This window comes from Schistocerca serialis, chromosome 1, assembly GCF_023864345.2.
Source record: "Schistocerca serialis cubense isolate TAMUIC-IGC-003099 chromosome 1, iqSchSeri2.2, whole genome shotgun sequence".
Classification (NCBI taxonomy): Eukaryota; Metazoa; Arthropoda; class Insecta; order Orthoptera; family Acrididae; genus Schistocerca; species Schistocerca serialis.
Window position 1 is genome coordinate 1,010,207,839 of NC_064638.1, and position 23,098 is coordinate 1,010,230,936.

The 23,098-nt window shown below is 41.1% G+C and overlaps 1 protein-coding gene across 1 annotated transcript in view; it reads left to right on the forward strand.

Annotated features, from left to right (window-relative positions):
* Positions 1–23,098, forward strand: part of LOC126413343 (delta-1-pyrroline-5-carboxylate synthase) — a 204,982-nt gene that overhangs the window by 108,073 nt on the left and 73,811 nt on the right. The window contains exons 7-8 of the mRNA XM_050083259.1: positions 9,290–9,458; positions 16,373–16,582. Coding sequence (XP_049939216.1) covers positions 9,290–9,458; positions 16,373–16,582 — 379 coding nt within the window. The remainder of the gene's footprint in view (positions 1–9,289; positions 9,459–16,372; positions 16,583–23,098) is intronic.

Consider the following 23,098-nt stretch of genomic DNA (forward strand, 5'->3'; position numbering starts at 1 on the left):
AAATGCATGAGCTATGAACACATGTTCATCTTCTCTACTGGAAACACATCTCTTCTACAGAAGAAGTACTTACAGCTCTTAGGTTATGCACTTCAGAGGCCAAATATACTGGGAAATTGTTCTTCTTGGATTGGTCCAGACTACCTTCTCACATAATGTGGAAAGCAACGAGTTTACGGTAGAAGAGATATGTTTCATAATATCGAAGATGAAGTGCTCATAAATCTTATGGAACGGATTTTAGAGCCCATGTTTACTAGACTTTTGTTCAAAAATGTTCAAATGTGTGTGAAATCTTATGGGACTTAACTGCTAAGGTCATCAGTCCCTGTGCTTACACACTACTTAACCTAAATTATCCTAACGACATACACACACACCCATGCCCGAGGGAGAGAGGGCTCGAAATTCCGCCGGGACCAGCCGCACAGTCTATGACTGCAGCGCCTAAGACCGCTCGGCTAATCCCGCGCGGCTAGACTTTCGTGCATCGAATGATCGTTCCTGTCACATCCATGAATACTGACCATTCCTCCTACCCTGTATACTCTGCTAGTTACTAAGGTCTTGGGCGAAGAAGCGTAACCTCTGGTACCGTTAGGATTGCCCCGTCTCCCTTGTCTATTCCATTCCAGAATGCTGCCGGGAAAGAACGACTGTCCATAAACTTCTGCATGAACTCTAATTTAACGAGCCCGATTGTTAACAATGGCGGGTACACTCGATGCGAAACATAGTTATTGCATGGTACGTGGTATGCTTTATTCATATTAGCCCCACAATAAACAGAGAAACTGCAGCTCTATCTCTAATTTCAGATTCTCACTAACGACAACTTTATTAAGATGTGCACATGTACACAGTGATAAGCGCCAAAACCATGGCTGTTAGTACCAAGAGTGTCCATACGATAGTTTATAGAGGGGTAGGAGGTGGCTAGACCAGGAAGACAAATGGAGACTTGTAAGTAGTCATAAAAACATTACAGGTCTGACTCCGTTAAAAACCGGCAATTACCGACGTTTAAGTCATTTTCTTAAAATAAAACATTTGACGACACTATATTCTTTTCTATCCCTGACAGCTGTCCCCCTTGCCCCAGGGCATAGGCGCCTTTGGCAAGTAATAGTAACAGGTAAGGTGTTAGTACCAGAAAAATGGGTTTCAGGACTATTTTTAAAATGTCAGGATGATGTGAATAACTAAGAGTCACATAAATATCCTGAATAAGTTCCTGAACGCAAATTCGCGTCAAAAGTTGTTACTGATCAGGTAAATATGAATAAATCAATAAATAATGTTGTGTCGGGTACCATTGCTTACGTGAATTTACGTGGCAGTGTGATGGCAGAAATGGTAAGGACCATCATTAATATCGTTTATGTGCTGTAGAAAGGCGACAATAGATTGAACGTTATATTGTGCTGAATCATAAATTAATTTTTTAGATTGTTATACCTCATTATTTCAAAATTTGCTAATGCAAAACTTAGTGTCATAAAATGAACAAGGCGCATCTTTTAAATTTGTATTTTTGAGATGATACACAGAAATGTTTCCTTCCACAGAGGCGTCTACATCTACGAGGGTAGTCTGAAAAGCCTAAAACTAGAAAAAATGTTTGTTTCGTAAACAGCTCTCCTTACATCTTGACTTGTGTATTGTGTATCGAACTGGGGACCTAGAAACGACGGAGAGGCTTCGTCCCGCCGTAGCCCTCAGTGGTTCACAACCCCACAACAGGCCACAGCTGTCCACCCGCTCCACCGCCACTTGAAATCGGCAACAATTCCTGTCGGGCTTTGATGCGAGTGTCATTTACATGGCGCATACCTCTAGTCCCGTTCCTTCGCCTGGATCTTCTTGTGACCGCTGTTTTTAAGCCGCCTTCCCTGACCTTCGAGTACTACATGGAAGACACGTTGAACAGTGACCTGTAAGTACACCAACAAATCGGGAAATCCATTCCTGTTGCATTCGTGGACACATTGGAAATGTCTGGTACCTCTCCATGTGGACACGATCTTTAAAATCGGATCAAGAAGTTTTCGTTTGAGGGCGTTGCTGCAACGTATATGCAACGTAGCGTGACTCCGATGTGGTTAGACAAGCACTGACATGTAAAGAAAGGATTAATGGGGCATTAGTGTCTTTCCGATGTGCGTGCGGTAAACGCGGAGATTTATCTACTGCGACTTTATTACCAAAAAGAACCACGCATAATAGCCTTGCCAGATTTAGTAAGTTCAGTCGTAAAATGGCTGGCAGTCTCGTATCTAGTGCATTTGATTCGACTAACACACTTACTCAAAATGAGCTGTCATTATCTCGAACTTAACGGACTCCTCCGCGTAACTTTTAATTTCTAACGGCTACAAAATTGACTGTAACTACAGGGGTTTTCGAGTGAGCTGTAGGGTCCCTTCGTGAGGCACGGGAGACGATCAAGAAACTGTTAAGCATTGTTTACGGGGAAAAGTCAAGTGTGATAGCCTTCAACCTCATGTGATACATCTACATCTACATAAATACTCCACAAGTCAACTTATGGTGCATAGCAGAGGGTACGTTCTGACAGCACCTCTGATGGCGCCCAGTTCTTTCCCCTTCTCAAAGAAGTGTTTTACAATGAAGAGTAATACTACGAACAGTTACCTGCCGGCCTCTACTATTTACAGATAGTTAAAATGTTCGAGAGATTTATAAAATTCACTAGAATGCATAAGTACGTTTAAGAATATTTCCACTGCAGTTTCGCAGGAGGGTTATTGCCAATGGTAGTCTCATTTTCAACCAAGGAAGACAAATAAAACGTTTGCATTGCCATATGTGTTACAATAAGATACGATCAATTTCTGAAAGCTTCTAAATCTATTGTTTCATTTGGTTCGCTGTTCTCTAAAAGTCTTGTCTATCACATAATTCTATAATAAATTTCTCAAACTTCTGGTTATTCTATGTTCCGCAACAAAATCTCTGCCACTGCTGATAATCGTTTACGAGATTTGGTTGACGACGTAGAATGTTCCCGTGCTTCTCAAGATCTTAATCTTGAAAAGATACATATGACGAACTTACCTCGTGCAGTGTTTACGTAATAAATAGAACTTGGCAGCGCCGGAAACTGATACTTGGCAGATCTTGTTAGAAGTGTAAATACAAGTTACGACTTATCTTTGAAGACAGCTTAAGGAAAGACAAACCTGCGTTTCTAGCATTTGTAGACTTAGAGAAAGCTTTTGCTAATATTGGCTGGTATACTCTCTTTAAATTCTGGAGGTGTCAGGAGTCAAACAGAGGGAACGAAAGGCCGTTTATACTTTGTAAAGAAACCAAATGGCAGTTATAAGAGTTGAGGGGCATAAAAGGGAAGCAGTGTTTGGGAAGGGAATGAGACAGGGTTGTACGTAAGTTAGAACTTAAATAGTGGCAACACTGCTGTAGAGACACTATGCAATGGAATATACCATTGTCGCTGATAGTACGCTTTGTGGACCATACCTACCTTACCTCCCAGCAAATGGATTCGCCCATCCCACGTCACCGGCGTGCGCACGTCGAAGGGAACACAGTCACTTCTGAGCGAGCGGTCTAACGTAACGGTGTCACTATGTTTTTGAAACAGGAACAACGGAGATGGATCAAGATTGAATGCGCCAGAGGTCGTACAGCACGACAGTATCATCAAGGTCTTCAAGAGGCGTGCGGGGAATCGGCATTGCCGTACAGAACAATGGCGCCTTGGGTAAAAACCCTTTAACGAAGGTCGGCAAACTGTGGCACACATGCATCGGACAGATCGTCCTAGCGTCTCTGAAGAAGAAGTGCATGCTGTTGCCGCGTTAGTGGACAGTGATCGACGCCATAAGATTCTTGAGCTCACCCATGAAACCGGATTAGCGCGTACGACTGCGCTTCGCATCTTGAAGGAACGCTTGGACATGCGAAAAATTGCTTCACGATGGGTTCCGCATGACTTGACGGAAATGCAGATATATATGCGTTACAAAGCTGCTCAGACGCACTTGAAGCGCTATGAGCACGAAGAAGAGGCTTTCTTAGGCCGTATCGTAAGACTGGATGAGACATGGGCCACATCGTACGAGCCAAAACTGAAAAGCAAATACAACTAATGGCGTCATTATGAGTCGCTGTGAAAGTCGAAAGTGCGTTAGAGCCCCAGTATGGTGAAAGTTATGGTGATTCTCTTGTACGACTGTGATGCTGTTATCCTGACGAATTACGTTCCTCGACGGCAGACCGTCAATGCACAGTATTACTTTTCGTTTGTGGAGCATCAACTGCGACCATCTTTGCGAAAGAAGCGGCGACACTTTCTACCCAGTCCACCCATCATTTTGCATGACAATGCGCGGGCACATACAGCGCAAGCTGTGGCTGCTATGTTCGGTCGATGGGACGGTACTATCCAACATACTCCCCGGACTTAAGTCCTTGTGACTTTGATTTGATTCCGAAGATCAAGGAACCACATCGTGGCATTCGCTTCAGAATTGTTCCAGAGATTCGACAGGCCGTAGACCGCTCCATTCACACCATCAACAGAACAGGCTCTGCTAACGGTATACTACACCTTCTACATCGCTGGCAACGGGTTCTACACAAAGCTTGTAACTGCTATGAAGGGCAGTAACAGGTGCAAACATGTAACTACTCTTTTGTATCGGTTATGAATAAACAGTTGCCCCTATTTAAGTTCCAACCTTCGTAAGATGAACATCAACAAAAGCAAAACGAGGATCATGGAATGTTGTCAAATTAAATCAGGTGATGCTGAGGGAATTAGATTAGGAAATGAGATACTTAAAGTAGTAGATGAGTTTTGCTATTTCGAGAGCAAAATAACGGATTATGATCGTGGTAGAGAGGATATAAACTGTAGACTGGCAATGGCAAGGAAAGCGTTTCTGAAGAACAGAAATTTGTTAACGTCGAGTATGGATTTAAGTTTCAGGAAGTCGTTTCCGAATGTATTTGTTTGTAGTGTTGCCATGTATTGAAGAGAAAAAGGAACGTAAATAGTTTAGACATGAAGAGAATAGAAGCTTTCGAAATGTGGTGCTACTAATGATTGCGAGCCGGAGTGGCCCAGCGGTTCTAGGCGCTACAGTCTGGAACCGCGCGATTGCTACGATCGCAGGTTCGAGTCCTGCCTCGGGCATGGATGCGTGTGATGTCCTTAGGTTAGTTAGGTTTAAGTAGTTCTAAGTTCTAGGGGACTTATGACCTCAGAAGTTGAGTCCCACAGTGCTCGGATCCATTTTTTGAACTGAAGATTGCTGATCACGTTACTAATGAGGAGGTACTGAATAGAATTGGAGAGAAGAGGAATTTATGGCACAACTCGACTAGTAGGACATGTTCTGAGGCATCAAGGCATCACGAATTTAGTATTGGAGGACAACATGGAAGTTAAAAATCGTAGAGGGAGATCAAGAGATGAATACACTAAGCAGATTCAGAAGGATGTAATTTGCAGGGGGTAGTTACTAGGAGGTGAAGAAGCTTGCACAGGGTAGAGTAGCATGGAGAGTTGCATCAAACCAGTCTTTGGACTGAGGACCACAACAACAACAAATACAAGTTTAGATAAAGAAACTAAGATACGCTTAAATCCCTTGGACGCTTGAATTAGATCATCGTAGATAACAGCACTGCACAGGAATCTGTGCTCCAGAAGATAGTGGTCCGTGGCCAGTTTCTCAGACTTGAAACAGCAGAAGAAAATGTTCATAACTGTACCTCATGTCCAAGTGGCGTTGTACATAGAATTCATGTGCTGCATCCACGGACGAAAGTATTCGTGCGGAAGCTTCTCTCGAATTGTACGAAGCTAAGTACCGAAGGCACTGATCTCGCATGTTGAAAGAGTGGGGTTCAAAACTCTTGCTAGACATTCATAATTAGATGGTTTCTCTCAAAAACTCATGACCATATTTTAACATCACTCTTGTACAATCCGTCTAGCGTAACGCACCCACATCAAAGGCTTAATAAATAGCCCAGTAAGAGAAGGGACGATCTATACGACAAGATGCTGAAGTAAACCATTTATTGCTATTATCTTCCTTATCGTCTCTCTCTCTCTCTCTCTCTCTCTCTCTCTCTCTCTCTCTCTCCGTCTGTCTCTCTGTCTCTCTCTCTAACTTTCTCTCTCGCTCGCTCGCTTCCTCACGTTTACACAGAGGTATACCACGGTGTGCGTTTATACATAGTTTAAGTCCAGACAGGACCAACGTACTGTTATTCTTACCGGTAGACAACCATCAGCGAATGAGGAATGTGTAGGGGCTAGCTCGTCTGTCGAAAACCACTGTTGTTAAATGATGCGCCATGCTCTGCGCTGGTCGCGATTCGACAGAAGACGCTGGTCAATATGCGAAGCCAGCCTCATCCACTGCGAACCGGAGTTGGGGTGTCGACGATGCAATGGTGTCATCTGTTGTCCACTCGTCCCAAGACGTTCAAGAGCCAGCCATCTACTGGAAAGACACAAAAGAATTTGGGGAAAACTGAAAATTTGTGCCAGGCAAGGATTCGGTTCTAGGCGCTTCAGTCCACAACCACGCTGCTGCTACGGTCACAGTTTCGAATCCTGCCTGGGGCATGGATGTGTGTGATGTCCTTAGGTTAGTTAGGTTTAAGTAGTTCTAAGTATAGGGGACTGATGACCTCAGATGTTAAGTCCCATAGTGCTCAGAGCAATTTGAAACCAGGATTCGGACCCGGGTTTCCTGCTTACTAAGCAGATGGCTGAGTACTAATCCTTAGGTCTGAGCAATTGCACGAATCACTCTAACACGCCTCCATTCAGACCGAAATTCTCAACATTCATGCACTACTAATGCAGTTCCCCTCGCCCATTACTCTCATAAATCGCGGCATTTCGCTTATTCCCTAAAGAGTTGGAATCTGATGTGCATCTGTACTGAAGAGATCATTGGCTGTCCCGCCTTAATTGTAGGGTGTCTGTTCTTTCGAATATGATTACCGGAACCCACTGCTTATTGATTTCAAGGAACCTGGTGTTTCCATGGCGGGGAACGGTAATCGCAACGCTGGAGAAATTACGGCATGCAGTTCTGGCGAAACGTTCGAGAAATCTGCGACAAGGGATGCTGCTGCTTCATGATAACGCGCGTCCACACATCGCAAATGTCGTAACACATAAGTTAGGTCAATTCTAGTAGAAGAACTCGAGCAACCGCACTATACTCCTGATCCCTTCCCATGCGATTATCACGCTTTCGATCCCTTAAAAAAAAAAAAAAAAACGACTTGAAGGGTCGAAGATTTCTGTCGGACGAAGGTGTGGAGCAGGTAGTCACGGGGCTCTTCAAGCAACAGGATACGGTGTTTTATCAAACGGTTATCCTGAACCTTTTGAATCGATGGGATGATTGCCTCAGTGGTCACGATGGTTTTGCGTCATTGGCATGCCGATTCTAGACTGCACGGCCTGAGAACGGAAACTGTTTGACAGCCCCTTATGCAATAACCGATTGACATATGCACTCCAAAAAAAGGCTCTGAGCACTATGGGACTTAACATCCGAGGTCATCAGTCCCCTAGAACTTAGAACTACTTAAACCTAACTAACCTAAGGACATCACACACGTCCATGCCCGAGGCAGGATTCGAACCTGCGACCGTAGCGGACGCACGGTTCCAGACTGAAGCGCCTAGAACCGCTCAGCCACTGCGGCCGGCTATGCACTTCAGTTCGTTAACATCATCGGTGGAGGGGCACTTCCAGATACCAGTTCCAAATCGTCTACCGAGCTCCAAAGCGTCCAGTACGCTCTTTTAAGTCAATGACTAATATCCTCTTAGCTTACGTTGTCCATCATAAGATAATGGCGCCAAATTCCAGCCACGTTCCTCGCACTCAGAATCCAGTGCCGTTTATTTGAAGGTTGCCATCCTTACTCGCGGCTGTCCTTACTCAAGGAACGCGCCTTCGCAAATCGTAAATTGACGATACAACCCGTATCTGTAGATTCCGCTTTTACCCTTAACAGCTTGTGGATATTGAGTAACTGCAGGGTTTTGGAAGGGTAATATTGTATCAGTCTGGCATATATTGCATTGTTGTTGTGCTGAACGTCTTCCCAAAGGTAATGTAGACTACCTTTATTAGCTGTAAATCCAAAACTTCAGAGATATCTGCTTATTTACTAACTGTTGTCTACACAGTGACTGGTATTTCGCTGAGGTTATTTCGTGACTGTTCAGGCGCCATTGATGACTTGTGGACCTCTTATTTTGGTTCATAATACTATAAACATTTTAATTTTTGTTGCTTGAGAAACTAAAGTGTCATAATAATATACAAAACACTTTACTGCATTAAAATTAACCAAAATAATAAACACGTAGCTATGAAATCTGGAGTGAAAGTAACAATGAAAGCAATATTAAGACCACGATAACAAAGTGTAATCAGTTACTGCCTTTCGCAAATCTTCATACTGGGCAAGGCTGTTTAGCAGGAACCATAATGGCAGACATCGAGGAAGATTGAGGAAAAGTGTGGACAACACATTTCAGAATAGCAAAATCAGATAAAGAGAAATGTATCCTTGTCGTACTTCCAAATACATTTTAATTACTAGTTTTAGTAAAATGAGCAAGTGGAAGGTATCGTCAACTATTCCATTCATTGTGTCCCAATAGAATAATTAAGTTTACATTATGTCTTCACTTCAGAAAGTGGGACTGGGTTTGGGTGAAAGCATTATACTTGGTATGGTCTCGCCCTCCTTAACGGCAAACTGAACTAATAAAAAGTTACCGAATTTTCAGTAGAGTGAAAATCCAGGCGCCGCCCCGACACTTCGCCAAGACATGATGGGTGCCGCAATTATGGGACAATCGCAACAATTCAACAAACCAACCCCGCTAGAAAAACGAGAACATTCAATTACGACATTCAGCCTGACCTGATGGCTGCTTATGTTCCTTTTAATAAGCTTCACATTTTCAACCACAAATATCATCAACGACTAGAAGTACAGCAATATCTGTGTAAGATTTCCCAGCTCGTGTAATAGGTATTCGTCAATTTACAGCGTATATTTCCAAAATGGTTCGCTCTTGGACAAAAGTAGTCTTTCTGTTAGGACGAAGTTACATTAAATACCGAACGAAAGTCAAGGAGCTACGCACCCATCGCTGAAATTTCCTCCCTCTCAAGCCCATGTGTTGCTAAGAACTAAATATATCATTGTCTGCGTCAGCCAGTGACTTCTGTTTTCCTGGTTGCAGGTCAAGGCAGCCACGTGGGCGCTGGACCATGGTGTTTCGGTGGTGATCTGCAACGGCATGCAGGAGAAGGCCATCAAAACCATCCTGGCCGGCCGAAAGATCGGCACATTCTTCACCGACTGCAGCACCAGCTCGGGGGCCTCCACCACTGACGTACTTGCAGAGAACGGTACGCACTCAAGATCTGCCCAGTTGTCATTCCTTCACTTTTATATATTCCCCCCGAGTATTAGATCTTCTTCTGGTTTTTTATGTAGCTTATTCAGTCAGATTTTGGTTTTTATTTTTTTCCTATTTTTTCAGTTTTCCACTGCGTTTGATGCTGTCCGAATTCCTATCCTGCTCTAACTTCATCATCTCAGAGTGTCACTTGCAACCCATGTCCTCAATTATTTGTTGTATATGTTCCAGTCTCTGTCTTCCCATACTGTTTTTACCCTCTAGTACCATGGAAGCTATTCCTTGACGTCTTAACATATGTCCTATCATTCTGTCCCTTCATCTTGTCAGTGTTTTCCATATGTTCCTTTCTTCGCCGACTCTGCGGAGAATCTCCTTATTCCTTATTTTATCCTTCCACCCAATTTTCAACATTCTTTTGTAGCACAATACCTCAGACACTTCTATTCCCTTCTGTTCCGATTTAGCCACTGTCCATGATTCACTACCATACAGTGCTCTGCACTAAATGTGGTAATCAATTATCGAAATAGTTTCCCCTCTCGACAACATATTTCTCAAAGCTGTCCAATGCATCAATCCAAGCATAGCATAGCGTGCACCTACTACCAACCTGATTTTGAAGTCTAATGGTTTCCACGGGGTCTATCAGGCGATATAGGGGACTACTCTTGCAAGAAAATTATGTAGATTAGTGTCCATTCCCTGTACAGCTCTCTTACTTTCTCACTTCTGTTAAATCTCCACATCCCTTCCATCTTCACCCCATAGAAATGGCAATAGGTGAACTGGTAATGATCAAAGATAAAATTTAAAAAAAAATTAATATCGGATATAGAAGTTCTGAAAATGTGGATAAAACACATACTTTAATGTTGGTAAATAAGAGAATGATTGTATCTCTATTGTTAAATGAAGTGCTTACTTTCAAACCAAGTTAATTCTTATGTAGTTTGCTGGAACTGCCAACAGTTGTGAAAGACAAGCAAAATGGTATGAACTTCGAGAGAAGTCGTTTGCAGTGAAAGGTATGGAGTACCATCATTGTTAGAGATCTAGGTTCAAGTTAGTATAAATACGTCATTATCTCGAAATGGAAGATATCGGGGCTGCGTTGAAAGATTTGGAATGGATCACGGATCGACATTACGATGGAATAGAGAGGAGTCCTGATCACTGAGGACCAGGAAGCGTATGCTGTTGATTCTCAATACTGGACTGAACGGGGCACAACGTTAAAATGGTGGCGATGCTCTCTTGAAATCAGTGTACGGATAACAGAAACAAGAACCATCACTACAGATCTAGGGAGACCAAAATCGAATGGCTAAACTTTTGTTTCTCTTTCTCATATAAGAAACATTCCTATAATTTAATTTTCATTTTGTCACCAGGTCTCTCTCTCTCTCTCTTCTCTCTCTCTCTCTCTCTCTCTCTTTGTTTCTGTCTCGCACGTGCGCGCTTAACCTTCAATACACACAGAAATAGTGGAGCCCAGCCCATTTGGGGGTAAATGGGTAAAACGTATCAAACGTAGAACTAAACGTTTCAGTCTGGCGAGAAAACCGCAGTGACAAAGCTTTTCCTCAAGTCTGCACCATAGAAAGCGCTGTAGTCTAGTTCCTCTCTGAGATGCTCATATCTTCCACTAATTCAGTTGCTGTCTAACACTTATCCGTAGTCATAGCCATTGGAAAGTTGTTACCTTCGAATGTGTTACGTTATTAAGCGCTACATCACATGGCTTTTATAGTCGTCCTTACAAAACAAAATGTACCTAATTTAGTGGAAAGTACAACCTGATTACGAAGATAGGACTAGATTTTGCTGAAACGAACCAAAGAAACAATAAGGCATATTCTAGTTCATTCTAATAAAAAAATGCCGTTTTACGAGGCTTAGTCTTTCCACCTGTGACCCATTGCACCACACGTGCATTTAGTTTCAACAAATAGCAGATCGCAGCGATTCTGGGAAGCGCGAGGCATTTTAAACTGTGTTTATGTATGTTATCTCAGTGAAACTGCTTTTTCGTAGAACATTCGATATGAAAATGTTGTAAAGGGGAATTTAGTCTATTTTATGTCCAAATCGTCATGTGAATCTTAGTTCCCTTAAAAATAAGCTATAAATAAATGTACGCTGTATGTACATGCTAACGTAAAATTGTGTGTGTGTGTGTATGTGTGTGTGTGTGTGTGTGTGTGTGTGTGTGTGTGTGTGTGAGTGAGAGAGAGAGGGGGGGGGGGGGCGGAGGAAAGCGAGGAAGAGGAAGTCAGGGACAAAAGCGGTAAGGAAGATAGGAGACATAATTCGTGTATGTCAGCATCTTGTAGTATACATCAGTTCTTCTCTTATTGAATTGTTTATTTAGTTGCTGATGCGGGTCATCTTCTTCACACCACTGGAAAGATCCGAGGAAGATAGATACAGTTTGACTCAGCATCAGTATTAGTGCTACACCGAACGAAATGTGCAAGAGTGGAGTTAAAAAATGTGATCGTGTGTTTTTGAAAGAAACCATCTAAATATGAATGTCTAGAAAGGGTTTTGAACATTGCTCTTGCAGATTGCTAGACCAATGCTCTCAGCATTTGCATTCTAGAGGAGCTTCCAAACGAATGCTTTCGTGCATGGATGAGGCACACGCATTCCATGTTTAACATGGGCGTGAGATACATCTGTGAACATCTGTGATAAATCTGTGACATGAGCTATATCTGTGAACATTTTCTCCTCCCATTTCATTTCTATGAAGGTGGACATGTAGCAGTACGTCCTGGAGCACAAATTATAGTGCAATGCCGTTACCTAAAATTATGTCATTTACGCTTTCAAGTGATTTAAACGTATCTTCGCTTCGTTATCTAGACTTGTATTTACACTTTTAAAGAGATTTGTCAAGTATCAATTGCCGGCGCTGCCAATGTATATTTATTGCATAAACACTTCAAGAGATAAGCTCGCCGTATCTTTCTTTTCAAGATTAAGTTCTTGATAAGCATGGGAATATTCTGCGTCGTAAAACAAATCTTGGAAAGGACTATTGGCAATGACAGAGATTTTGTTCTTGGCCATCGAACTACAAACGTTTTAGACCCACACTGTCATATAATGACTTGAACGCCAGACGGCTAAAACAATGTCTTCATCGACCGTTGTCTACACTAGCTGAAGCAAGAAAGCACTCGATCTTGCCAAGCCGAGTCTCTATAGGTCTGCTTCCCAGAGCGAACGGATTCCGGAAACAAATGTCCATTAAACGTGCTTACCACATCCTGTTCCTCCCGCGATTAACTGGGACTGAACAAGATGTGCTCAGAACGCTTCCACATCCAGTTGACCAGTGCTTCAAACCACTGTTGATCACATCACTTAGTCCACTGTGGGCTGCAAGCTAGTAGTCTCCTGCCAGCGGTCTCCTGCCAGCATATCGGTTTACTCTTGTGGCTCCATACTGACGGGGTATTCTGCGCTCAGAAGTATTCAAATATCAGTCATATGCTACTAAAAGAGACCACTTAACTTTCAAAAAATACACATTTCACCTTTAAAGCGACATGTATTGACTTAAATTAAACATAAGTACATTTTCGTAAGGTAAATTGAAAAATGTCCTCCCAACAGTATGACGTAAGTATTCAAATAAACAAATCACAGACTTCTAGTACTTAGTGAATTCGAAAAAGCCCATTGCCTCGCATCTGATCGCCGACCCTGGTATGCTGCCGCGCCTTCACAAACACATCCCACCGTCCCCGAATCTACACACACTTCGTATCCTATCCCAACGCAGCTTCAACCAACTTCCGCCCCGACATTTATCCTTCCTTCCCACCTATCCAACTCCACATCTCCTTTGCCCTCTCCATCCATCCCCATCCCTTTACTCTTGTAATCAGTACCCTACCCATTCACCACACTACTCCTCAACCTCCCTTTTTCCCACAGACTGTATTTTTTTACTGTCCTACTCAACTCATATGTAACAGACCCCTATCGTTTTACCCACATCCCTTCAGCCGCATAGAACAGCCTCTGACAATACTTCTCACTCAGTGCAGCACGTCAGATTTTAAGTGAATAGTGCAGTGCTTCAGTGTTTTTTATGAGTGGAATTTCATCTTTCTGCGGTGTGTTTTTCAAATATTTGTATTTTCGTTTTTTCGCTGTCTGTATTTGATTTTTAATTTAAAATAGAAAAAAAACAGAGCCAGATTTGTTTTTAATTCGCTTACAAGAAGAGCAGAATAATATACCGCCGACAGCCCACCCGCAGCCCATATTGGGAGAGGGATATGTAATAACACTAAATAAAAATAAATTTTCTACTTGGTTATCACGCTTTCCCATGAGTAACTGTTGCCAAATGCCTTGACATTGAAGGTATGGGCTTGTTGCGTCCGAATCGATATTATTCCATTCTTGCAGAATGATGTCTTTCAGTTTGGTGTTTCCTGATCCTAATTTCCAATTCATGTCCGATATTCGTGATCGGGTTCAGGTCAGGCGACTGTGGTTGTGTTTTGAGTGTGCTTGGTGTGTTGTAGATAATCAACAGCCCAGCAAATTCTCAGGCATGCTTAGGACCGCCGTCTTGTTGAAAATAATAGTTATGGCCATGTTTCAGTTTTTGCGCTCTCTTGTGCAAATGTTCTTGTAGTATATTTTTTTAAACATACTGACTCATGTTGCCATCAGTAAAAGCTAATTCATCCACACCACTTGGTGGTAAACTCTCCCCCATACCGTCGCGCTGTCTCCCACATGTTTGACTGTAGCGTCCATACCTTTTTCGTTATCACTCAGTATTCTACTGGCTTAACACCTTTAATCGACCAGCACTTCGGTATACATTGTATTTGCTTACATCTGACCATTACACGAGTTTTCTGAACTTACTTTTCTTCGTTACATACTCATTGGCGAATGATAAATGCTTGAACCTGTTTACTTTAGTTACATCCGTTTTTCTTCTTGGTGTTCTTGAACTGTACCCAATACTGTTCAGAGTCCTACGAACTGTTCTTCCATGAACCGCCTTCCCAAAATAGTTTTCCAGATGTGCTCTAATTTCTGTTGCTGTTATTCTGGTATTTTGCTTCACCATTTCCAGCACTTGTCTTCTATCTCTAGAAGTTTTCGAGAGAAACCTATCTTAGCTGATTCATTACCCTATTCCTCATTTTACAGCGTTGGGTGACGATCCACACATTGAACTGATTTCTGTGTACAGTTCCTCAGACTTCTTTAAGTGTTTCATGTTATTCAGGCGTACGCAAGGTGACTGTTCTCTCGTCTAAGGTCGTCTCTTACCCTTTCTGACCCAAGTGTACTGTGACCACTTGTAGCTGAATTTGCATGTGTACCGTTTGACAGCAGACAAGAATGACTACTGAAGGTACAAACGTCAATATTTCCAGCGTTTGTTGTGTTTATTGTCTTATCATAGAGCACATTTGAATACTTGTGATAAGGTACCGTACACGATATCACATGTTGAATAATGCACATGTATTTTTATCATACATAGGGGACATCGCCAGTTAACTGTATAAGACAGCTGCTGTTTCTCGTAATTCTAACTTCATTCCCTTGTTATTTTTATGTTTTAAAATCGCTTGGAATTGGTATGAGCTTTTTAAGGTCTTTTGTCTCATATTTTTTTGCCAAGTTTGGCGATGACGATTTTAACTACATGCTGTCCTAGTCTTGCTGGTCCATAATAGGAATGCTTGTTATTGCATGATTGTTGCTAATGGTGATTTTTTACAATGCACATTCACCTCGTGTTGATGGTTAGAGTGGTAGGTCATGTTAAATGCAGCAACATATTTCCTATACAAACACTGTTAAGTGAGTTTATTATTTTACTGTTGGAATTTGTTCGAATTACATACTTTGTTCAGCTGTTAAACATCCTTCATACTCTACTATACTGTATAATATTTTCTTAGGCTATTTTCTCCTCTTCCTGTTTACAGATCTGAAGATAAGTTTGAAAGCATCCGAAACTAATCATCAAGCTTTACTTCTATGACAAAGTTGCGGTCTAGGCATTTTAAAAGTATATATATATATACCTGGGAGAAATCATCCAGCCATCAGGTATCAACCTAAAGGCCAATGACGAAATAATAAAAAAACTACAGAAAGCATATAAACTCACGTGGAACTATTATACCAAAAGTTCATATCCAAAATTGAGGCACTACAACACTGACGTGCTTCCGGAGGCACTGTATGCATCTGAAACAACACAAATAGGTGGGCAAACTAAAATCAAAGAAATAGAGAAACAAGAAAGGAAAATTCTCAGGAAAATTTTTGCCCCAATACAAGAGCAAGGAATCTAGAAGAAGAGACCAACATCAGAATTATATAAATACACAGACAAGATTACGGATACAATAAGGAAAAGAAGAAGAAGTTCTATGGACATATCCACAGGATGAATGAAAACAGAATTTCAAAGTCATCAACTCAGGCAGAGAAAAATCAAAATGGATAAAAGAAGTTGAAGAGGACCTCAGACAAACACACATAACAGTAAACGACGCAGAAAATAGAACTGAATTCATGAACATCATCAAAAAACATAAATTTGACACCACAACACAGAAGAGACCAGGATGCAAATGGAAGCGGAGCGAAAGAAACAACACAGTGAACACATGAAGAAAATTTGGGCTCAGAAAAAACATAAACAATCATCATAAAGTAATTCAAGTTCAAACGCTCTCTTTGAATGGGAATAATCGAAAATAATAATATAACTGCTGAAACAAGTGCAGCTTCGTTGTGGTCTCATAACTTTAAGGTCTAGCGCCTACCTACCTATGTGCACTTAAACTATAGGAAAGTAAGGCACAAGAGCAGCTAATTTTTTTTCTTGTTTTCTAGCGAGAGTGGGCAGCCGGCAGCTGCAGGCGCTGGCGCCGGAAGATCGCGCGGCAGCCATCACGAGCCTGGCGGATCTGCTGATGAGCAAGCAGCAGCGCGTGCTCGACGCCAACAATGCGGACCTCGCAGAGGCCACCAAGAGCGGGCTAGCCAAGCCGCTGCTGTCACGGCTGTCGCTCACGCCCGCCAAGATCAAAGGGCTCGCCGCTGGTGAGTGGGCTGCCTGTGTCCGCACTCTGCTGTCATCCCGAATGTCCAAGACCAAAACCGACTATGTCACTGTGTCGGGTTTTTCTCCGTATTAACGTTCTCTCGCTACATGTATTGAAACTCATTTGTTTGTCTCTGACGTACACGCCACCATGCAAAGCTGGTTGATAAAGCAGGCCGCTACTGCTCGAACGCATCACGCCTGTCATGCAGAGTAGACTACATACTGGGGCCCGGAAACCTGTTTCTTGCCCTTGACATGTAGACTGCCCGTCAAAGCAGGTTAATTTTTTGACAGGCTGATACTGTTCGCACACAACATGTGTTTCCTAGTAGGTAGGCTAGAAGAAACACGATTTTGACCATTTCTTTACATTTATTGGAGTTAGGAAGTTATAAAACCACTAATACTCGCAGGTCTTGCTGTTTCTGTGCTAAATTTAGTTGAAATCAATCCCAGAGTTTTGGAGGAGATCTCAGATACACACACAGACATCAAATACACTCTGCATTATATAGAAACAGATTATGTGATTGCAGGACAGTGACTGGAAGCTATCACATCCATAACCTTTGTCAGAGTATGCATATAGACCGACTTAAAGCGCAACGACAACATTAAACTAATTGCAGTTAAAGCAGGTGCCAGACTGAGATTCCTGGAAGACTCCTTAGTAAGTGCAATGCACCCACAAAAGGGGTAGCTTACAAAACAATCGTTTGAGAAATATTTCAACACAACTCGTCAATCTTGGTTCCATACCAGATAGGATAGATAGAGAAAATAGAGAAGAGCAGCGCCTTTTGTGACAGGTTCATTTACTAACCTCAAGAGCATCACGAAGATGAACAGCGAACTCCAGTAGCACTGAATCACGGTGTGGTTTAATGTTAATGTTCTGAGAACGAACCTTTCTTTAAGAAGCAACGAATATATAGCTTACTCCTACATGAAGATAAAATTAGAGTCCAGCTCACACAGTGGCTTAACAACAGTTGTTCTCCCGCGAAACATTCACGACTGGAACAGAAAAAAGGAGAAGTGACACCACCACACAAAGAACCCTCCACCACTGGCGTAGTATAGATGCAGAAGCAGATGTATGTTTTTGAAAATTGTTTTGCGTGTTCAGTAATGTTTTTGGCAAGATACTGCTCTCCTAGTCCTTCATGGAGGTATCTAGTGCTAGTCCATTTGTGGGTTCCAGCCATTTGTTCTGTAGGCACTGTAAGTTTTTAATTTGGGGCCACAGGTTGTACCCCACCCCAGGACGTCAATCCATATAGGATTGTTGGCTTCTTTGTAGCTATATAAAGCTTTAGCTCTTTAACAGGATTAAAGTTTTTACTGCCCAAAGAAGACGTCAGTGCGTTCGTTTACTGAACAGAAAAGACATATGAAACAATTATGTGTTCAGTGCCCTCACTAAAGTATTGTTTAAAAATCAGTCACTCTACAGTGTAATTACTAAAAGACCCACATTCTCCCTCACTTATAGCTTACACATCACCCCTCTATATTCCTTCGCTTGCAGACTATCAACAGCTTTAAGAATTTGGATTCACAAGTTCCTCACTCCACTTCTATACCCCTTTTTTCCTGTTAGTCTTTGAGTCATTCAAATCTTCATTTTTATACATTCGATGTCCAGAAAATTTCGCTGTTTTTTTTTTACTGCTCTAACTTTTTTTCGACTGATTTTACACAGATATTAATCTCTCTGCGCATTGCATAAATACAACAGAAAATATACAATTCTAACATTTACATACATACAAATTTACATGGTGCAGATAATATAGAATGCCAGCAAAAATTAGGGTCTCAGTCTAACAAGAACTATATGCTGCCCACACATATTCGCAACTTCTAACTGAAACAAAAATTAATATAGAAACAAAACAAAACCAAATAACACAACCCATACTTCAAAAATAGTTTGGGGATCATGAGTCAGTATCCATCCCTAGGGTATACTGCAGCAAGTATTTCCCTAAGTCTAGCACAAACCCAGTCATCTAAACTCCACAAAAGCAGTTGTGCACCACCTATGCTTTTCTTTTACAGTAGTGCATGAAAGGATTAGGAGAAAAATATGCCATAGACCACAGCCTAAATTCTAAGAAGCTAATCACAAAGCACGCAAACACCGTTTGTAACTATAATATTTTTGTTTTTTCTGTTCCTTGAATTTGTTGAAGTAATTATGTATTAAAAAAATTGTACTTGCATGATTTTTCGCTCACAATGCCTTGCAGACAGTGTGACAGAACACTGTCCACGATTTCTTTACTTTTTCGGGTCACTGCCTTCTTTGAAATTTTCCAGTTCTGTTGTTGTTTTATGATGTTAAGTATCTCAAGAATTTCTAATACAGGAGAAAACACGAAGATGTGTTACATATTTTCAAAAATTATGAAGGCGACAAGCCAGCTACTTCATTCTTGTTTCACATACATGGTCTCAGACTTTAAAAATTTTCTTCTGTAAAGTTTTTGAAAAGGAGATTTGCTCCAGCTGACTGTTCCATCCAACTGGAGGCAAACGTCTGCCGCAAATTTAATTAAAACTTACGAAAAAGGAAACGAAAGCGAACAAGTACTCCATGTTTCAGTTCAGTGAGTAAACACTGAAATCAAGAACCGTGAATGACAAATTCTAAAGCATTAATAGAAAAAGTCAAATATTTGATTGGTCAATGTTTACTTTTCCTGCACACTTGTACGCAGTACTGGCATTTACATGAAGCATACACGCTCACATTTCATAATACGGTTACACCACAACGTACGACAAACAGTCGCGAAACTCTATGGAACTAAATAATGGAACCTTTTGACAGCTGCAGCAATGCTAACAATCAAAGTGGCTAGCACGTAGTAACAGAAGAACTGCGTGTTGAAAAACTGCATGGTATAAAACGAGAAATTACTATTTTTTATGCTTTTACTTCCACATTTGGTATTTCTCAAATACTAATAGGAAAGTGTAATTAAATTAATATCCCAACCCCAGCTAATATTAACATAAAATAAAATCCAAGTGCAATTTATCACGCTGATAGAAAAAAAATTGCAACATCAAAAAATAATTAATGAAGAGAAATGAAAATCCAGGAATACATTTGTGTAGGTGATATTAAGTGATTAAAATTGCAAGATCACACGTTAATGTAAGCGCAGGATAAGCCATTGCAAATGTGAAATGCTGGTACATTAATAACCACTGTAACCGACAAAATGATGAATGCAAACACGCACCGAGCGAGGTGGCGCAGTGGTTAGTACACTGGACTCGCATTCGGGAGGACGACGGTTCAATCCCGTCTCCGGCAATCCTGATTTAGGTTTTACGTGATTTCTCTAAATCGCTTCAGGCAAATGCCGGGATAGTTCCTTTGAAAGGGCACGGCCGATTTCCTTCTCCATCCTCCCCTCACCCGAGCTTGCCCTGCGTCTCTAATGACCTCGTTGTCGACGGGACGTTAAACACTAATCTCCTCCTCCTCCTCCTCCTCCTCCAAACACGCAACCGTACATGCATTATGTTGTACAGGTGCCGGATGTCAGTTTGTGGAATGGACTTCCATGCCTGTTGCATTTGTTCGGTAAATAGAGAGACGCTAAATACTGGTTGTGGATGACGCTGCAGTTGTCGTTCAATGATTTCCCCTATGTGCTCGATTGAAGACTGATCTGGTGATCGAGCAGCCCAAGGCAACATGTCGACACTCTGTAGAGCATATTGGGTTACAACAGTGCAGCAGTTCATTTTGTACATATCACTGTCAAACACTTTGCAAGAAATAACAATTATAACACACCAAAGTTCTATTTCAACTGCTAGAGAATGCACTAATTTTCGAATAGGCGATCAAAAATTCCAATGTGACCTAGAGTGGCGTTGGGGGAAGGGGGAGGGGGGACAAGCAGGTGCACAGGCACCTGAAGGGGGTTTGCTAGCCTGTGTCCATTACTAAATAAAATTCAAATGCAGGTTTTCAAATCTGCATCTGTTATTTTGAACGAAACGTGAGCACTGGAAGAGATCACTGCACCTGCTTGATTGTTTTAAAAAAACACATACATGTATCGTTAGTGGATAAATTAATACAAAATACCACGTCCTGCATACAAGTCATGGCCGGTACTTCAGACATTGTAGAGCCACAAATATTATTATTACATCCATGGAAGATTTGTAATATTTATGAACGTATTTTAATTTCCATCAACTGATGCCAGATTTTATGCAACTATAAAAAGCTAATGTAAGTAGGGATAATACTTTAATCATCAAATAAGTTTATTTCTAGCCATATCAAGCGTGTATGTTACGTGTTACGTACGAATCTTAAACTTCGAGCACCTCGTTAAGATCTGGTGTTGCAAACTAAGCTGAAGCGCTCGTTTTGACAAGTTTCATGTGATAGAATTCAGAGTGACATAGATTTCGGCTCGCGGGCTATGACTGGGCACGAACCCCAAAGTGTTCAGCCTCGCTGCACATTCCCCCCATCGCCACGCCAGGTAATCTGACAGTGAGGACAGGGAAGACTGGAAGACTGGAAACTGGCCACATCTAAATAGCAGTGCCGTTGCACTGCATACAAATTGGTTTTATATTTTACATTTCTGAGCAACATAGATCACAAACAAAACAAATTATGAGTAGTATTCAATTATTTTTGGCACACTGAAGACATAATTTTTATCTTACATAACCTATCCACATACAGAAGATGCAGACATTTTCAGAGTTTCACACTCATGTTCCTTCGTAATCGTGAATTACTTAGTTTCATAACAGAGAAAAAGTAATCCACGCAAATATGTCGATCGAAATAATGCAGCTCTTTAGCAGCCTCATTATGGAGACTTGGAAATTCTACCCAAGGAAAGCAATGTAGACGCCCTGTACGGTTTGAACGTAAAAAGATTTGTAATTAAAATTGGTATTACCATGCAAATCAGTCAGTTACATCTCCACATGTACAGGGGAGCTTTCAGCTGAAACGGCAAATGATCTTAAAAACAGCTCGAAAACGGTGACACTGTCCTCAAAACCTTTATAAAATTTTCTGTGTAATTCTTTCAAGGCTAAAATTAATTCTTCAAACCTTAATTCTTCTTCTTTAAAGACAGTGAGTTTAGGGAACTCGCCTGTCTTTGTCAAAATGTCTCCCACTTTTAAAAGCATCCTCATCAAAACAGAAAGACGTTACGTGTGGTGTCTGACTTCGGGCAGTTTGCAGTCAAGTCGGCTTAAAATGCAAAGTATGAAATCCATTTAGGATATTCTAATATTCGATCATAAATTCAACAATAGCGTGTTTTAAATCGAATAATCGGTACAGGGATGCCCCCTGACTTAAACAATGTACTTTTCAGTAATGTATGAAATCTTTACTCTCTTTGTTCAGTTCTATTACAAACTGTTGCAACAGAAAATGTCACAATGTGTGTGATTTCAGGAATTTTATATTGGTACCACTAATTTCTTCACATGCTCCATGTCTGCAAATTTAGCACAAACTGTTCCTTGATGCACAGAAAACTGAATCCCATCTGTCGATAGTTATAATTTTTTCCTCTTTCATTGTTAACTAAACATTTAAATTCTCTCTCCTTGATTTTGTAATGTCATTTTGCAGCAAATATGTAATTGTTATGGTGCAGGTATTTAAGAACGACACTCTCGTGAAAAATCTGCGCCATTTTTCAAAATTTTGCTGATCTTGATATACAAGAAAGTATCTGCAGTATCGGCTGTGCAGAGACGAGACAGTGAACTTGACAGTATTAGCGACAGTGACAGTGACAAAATGCAGTGGTGGCTCACACAAAATATGCCAATGTGCGACAATATGGTGGCCCATATCCTTTCGGCTTATCAATGGTACTAATCGTAACTAAGTTGAGTGTTTCAATTTTACATATATAAATTGAACCGTTTAAACATATTTAAATTTTGTAACGAATAGTTTATCATTGCGAGGAATAAAATGGACAGAAATGTTATCGGCGGGAATCGAACCCAGGTCCACAAATTACTAGTCTACGCTTTAGACCACTCGCCCATGTTGGAGTTAAAACAAGATGTTTAAAAAATCTGCGCTTGCGCCATACGATATGTGCAATTTCAAAGAAAAATACTGATATTTTGAATTCAGTAATCTGTGAGAAATGATTGACTCCAGATGCAATATTTGTTCAGAATATGAACTACCATTCCTAAAACCCCATTTATATTCTGCTAAATTACTCGCCAGTGTCGTTTCTACTGTGTTTAGTACAGTCTTGGAAAATATGTTGTATGCATCTGGTTGCAAAGAAATTCTTCTGTTGTATTACATTTTGTTTATTGTCTTTCTTATGCACCGGATACATCAAGTCCACCTTCCACTCTCCTGGGAGTTTTTCTATATTCCAATTTTTCTCCACGATTAATGTTAGCTCTTCTTTTTTACTTTTAGTAGAGATCCTTTCAAAATTTCTACTGTAATACAGTCTTCC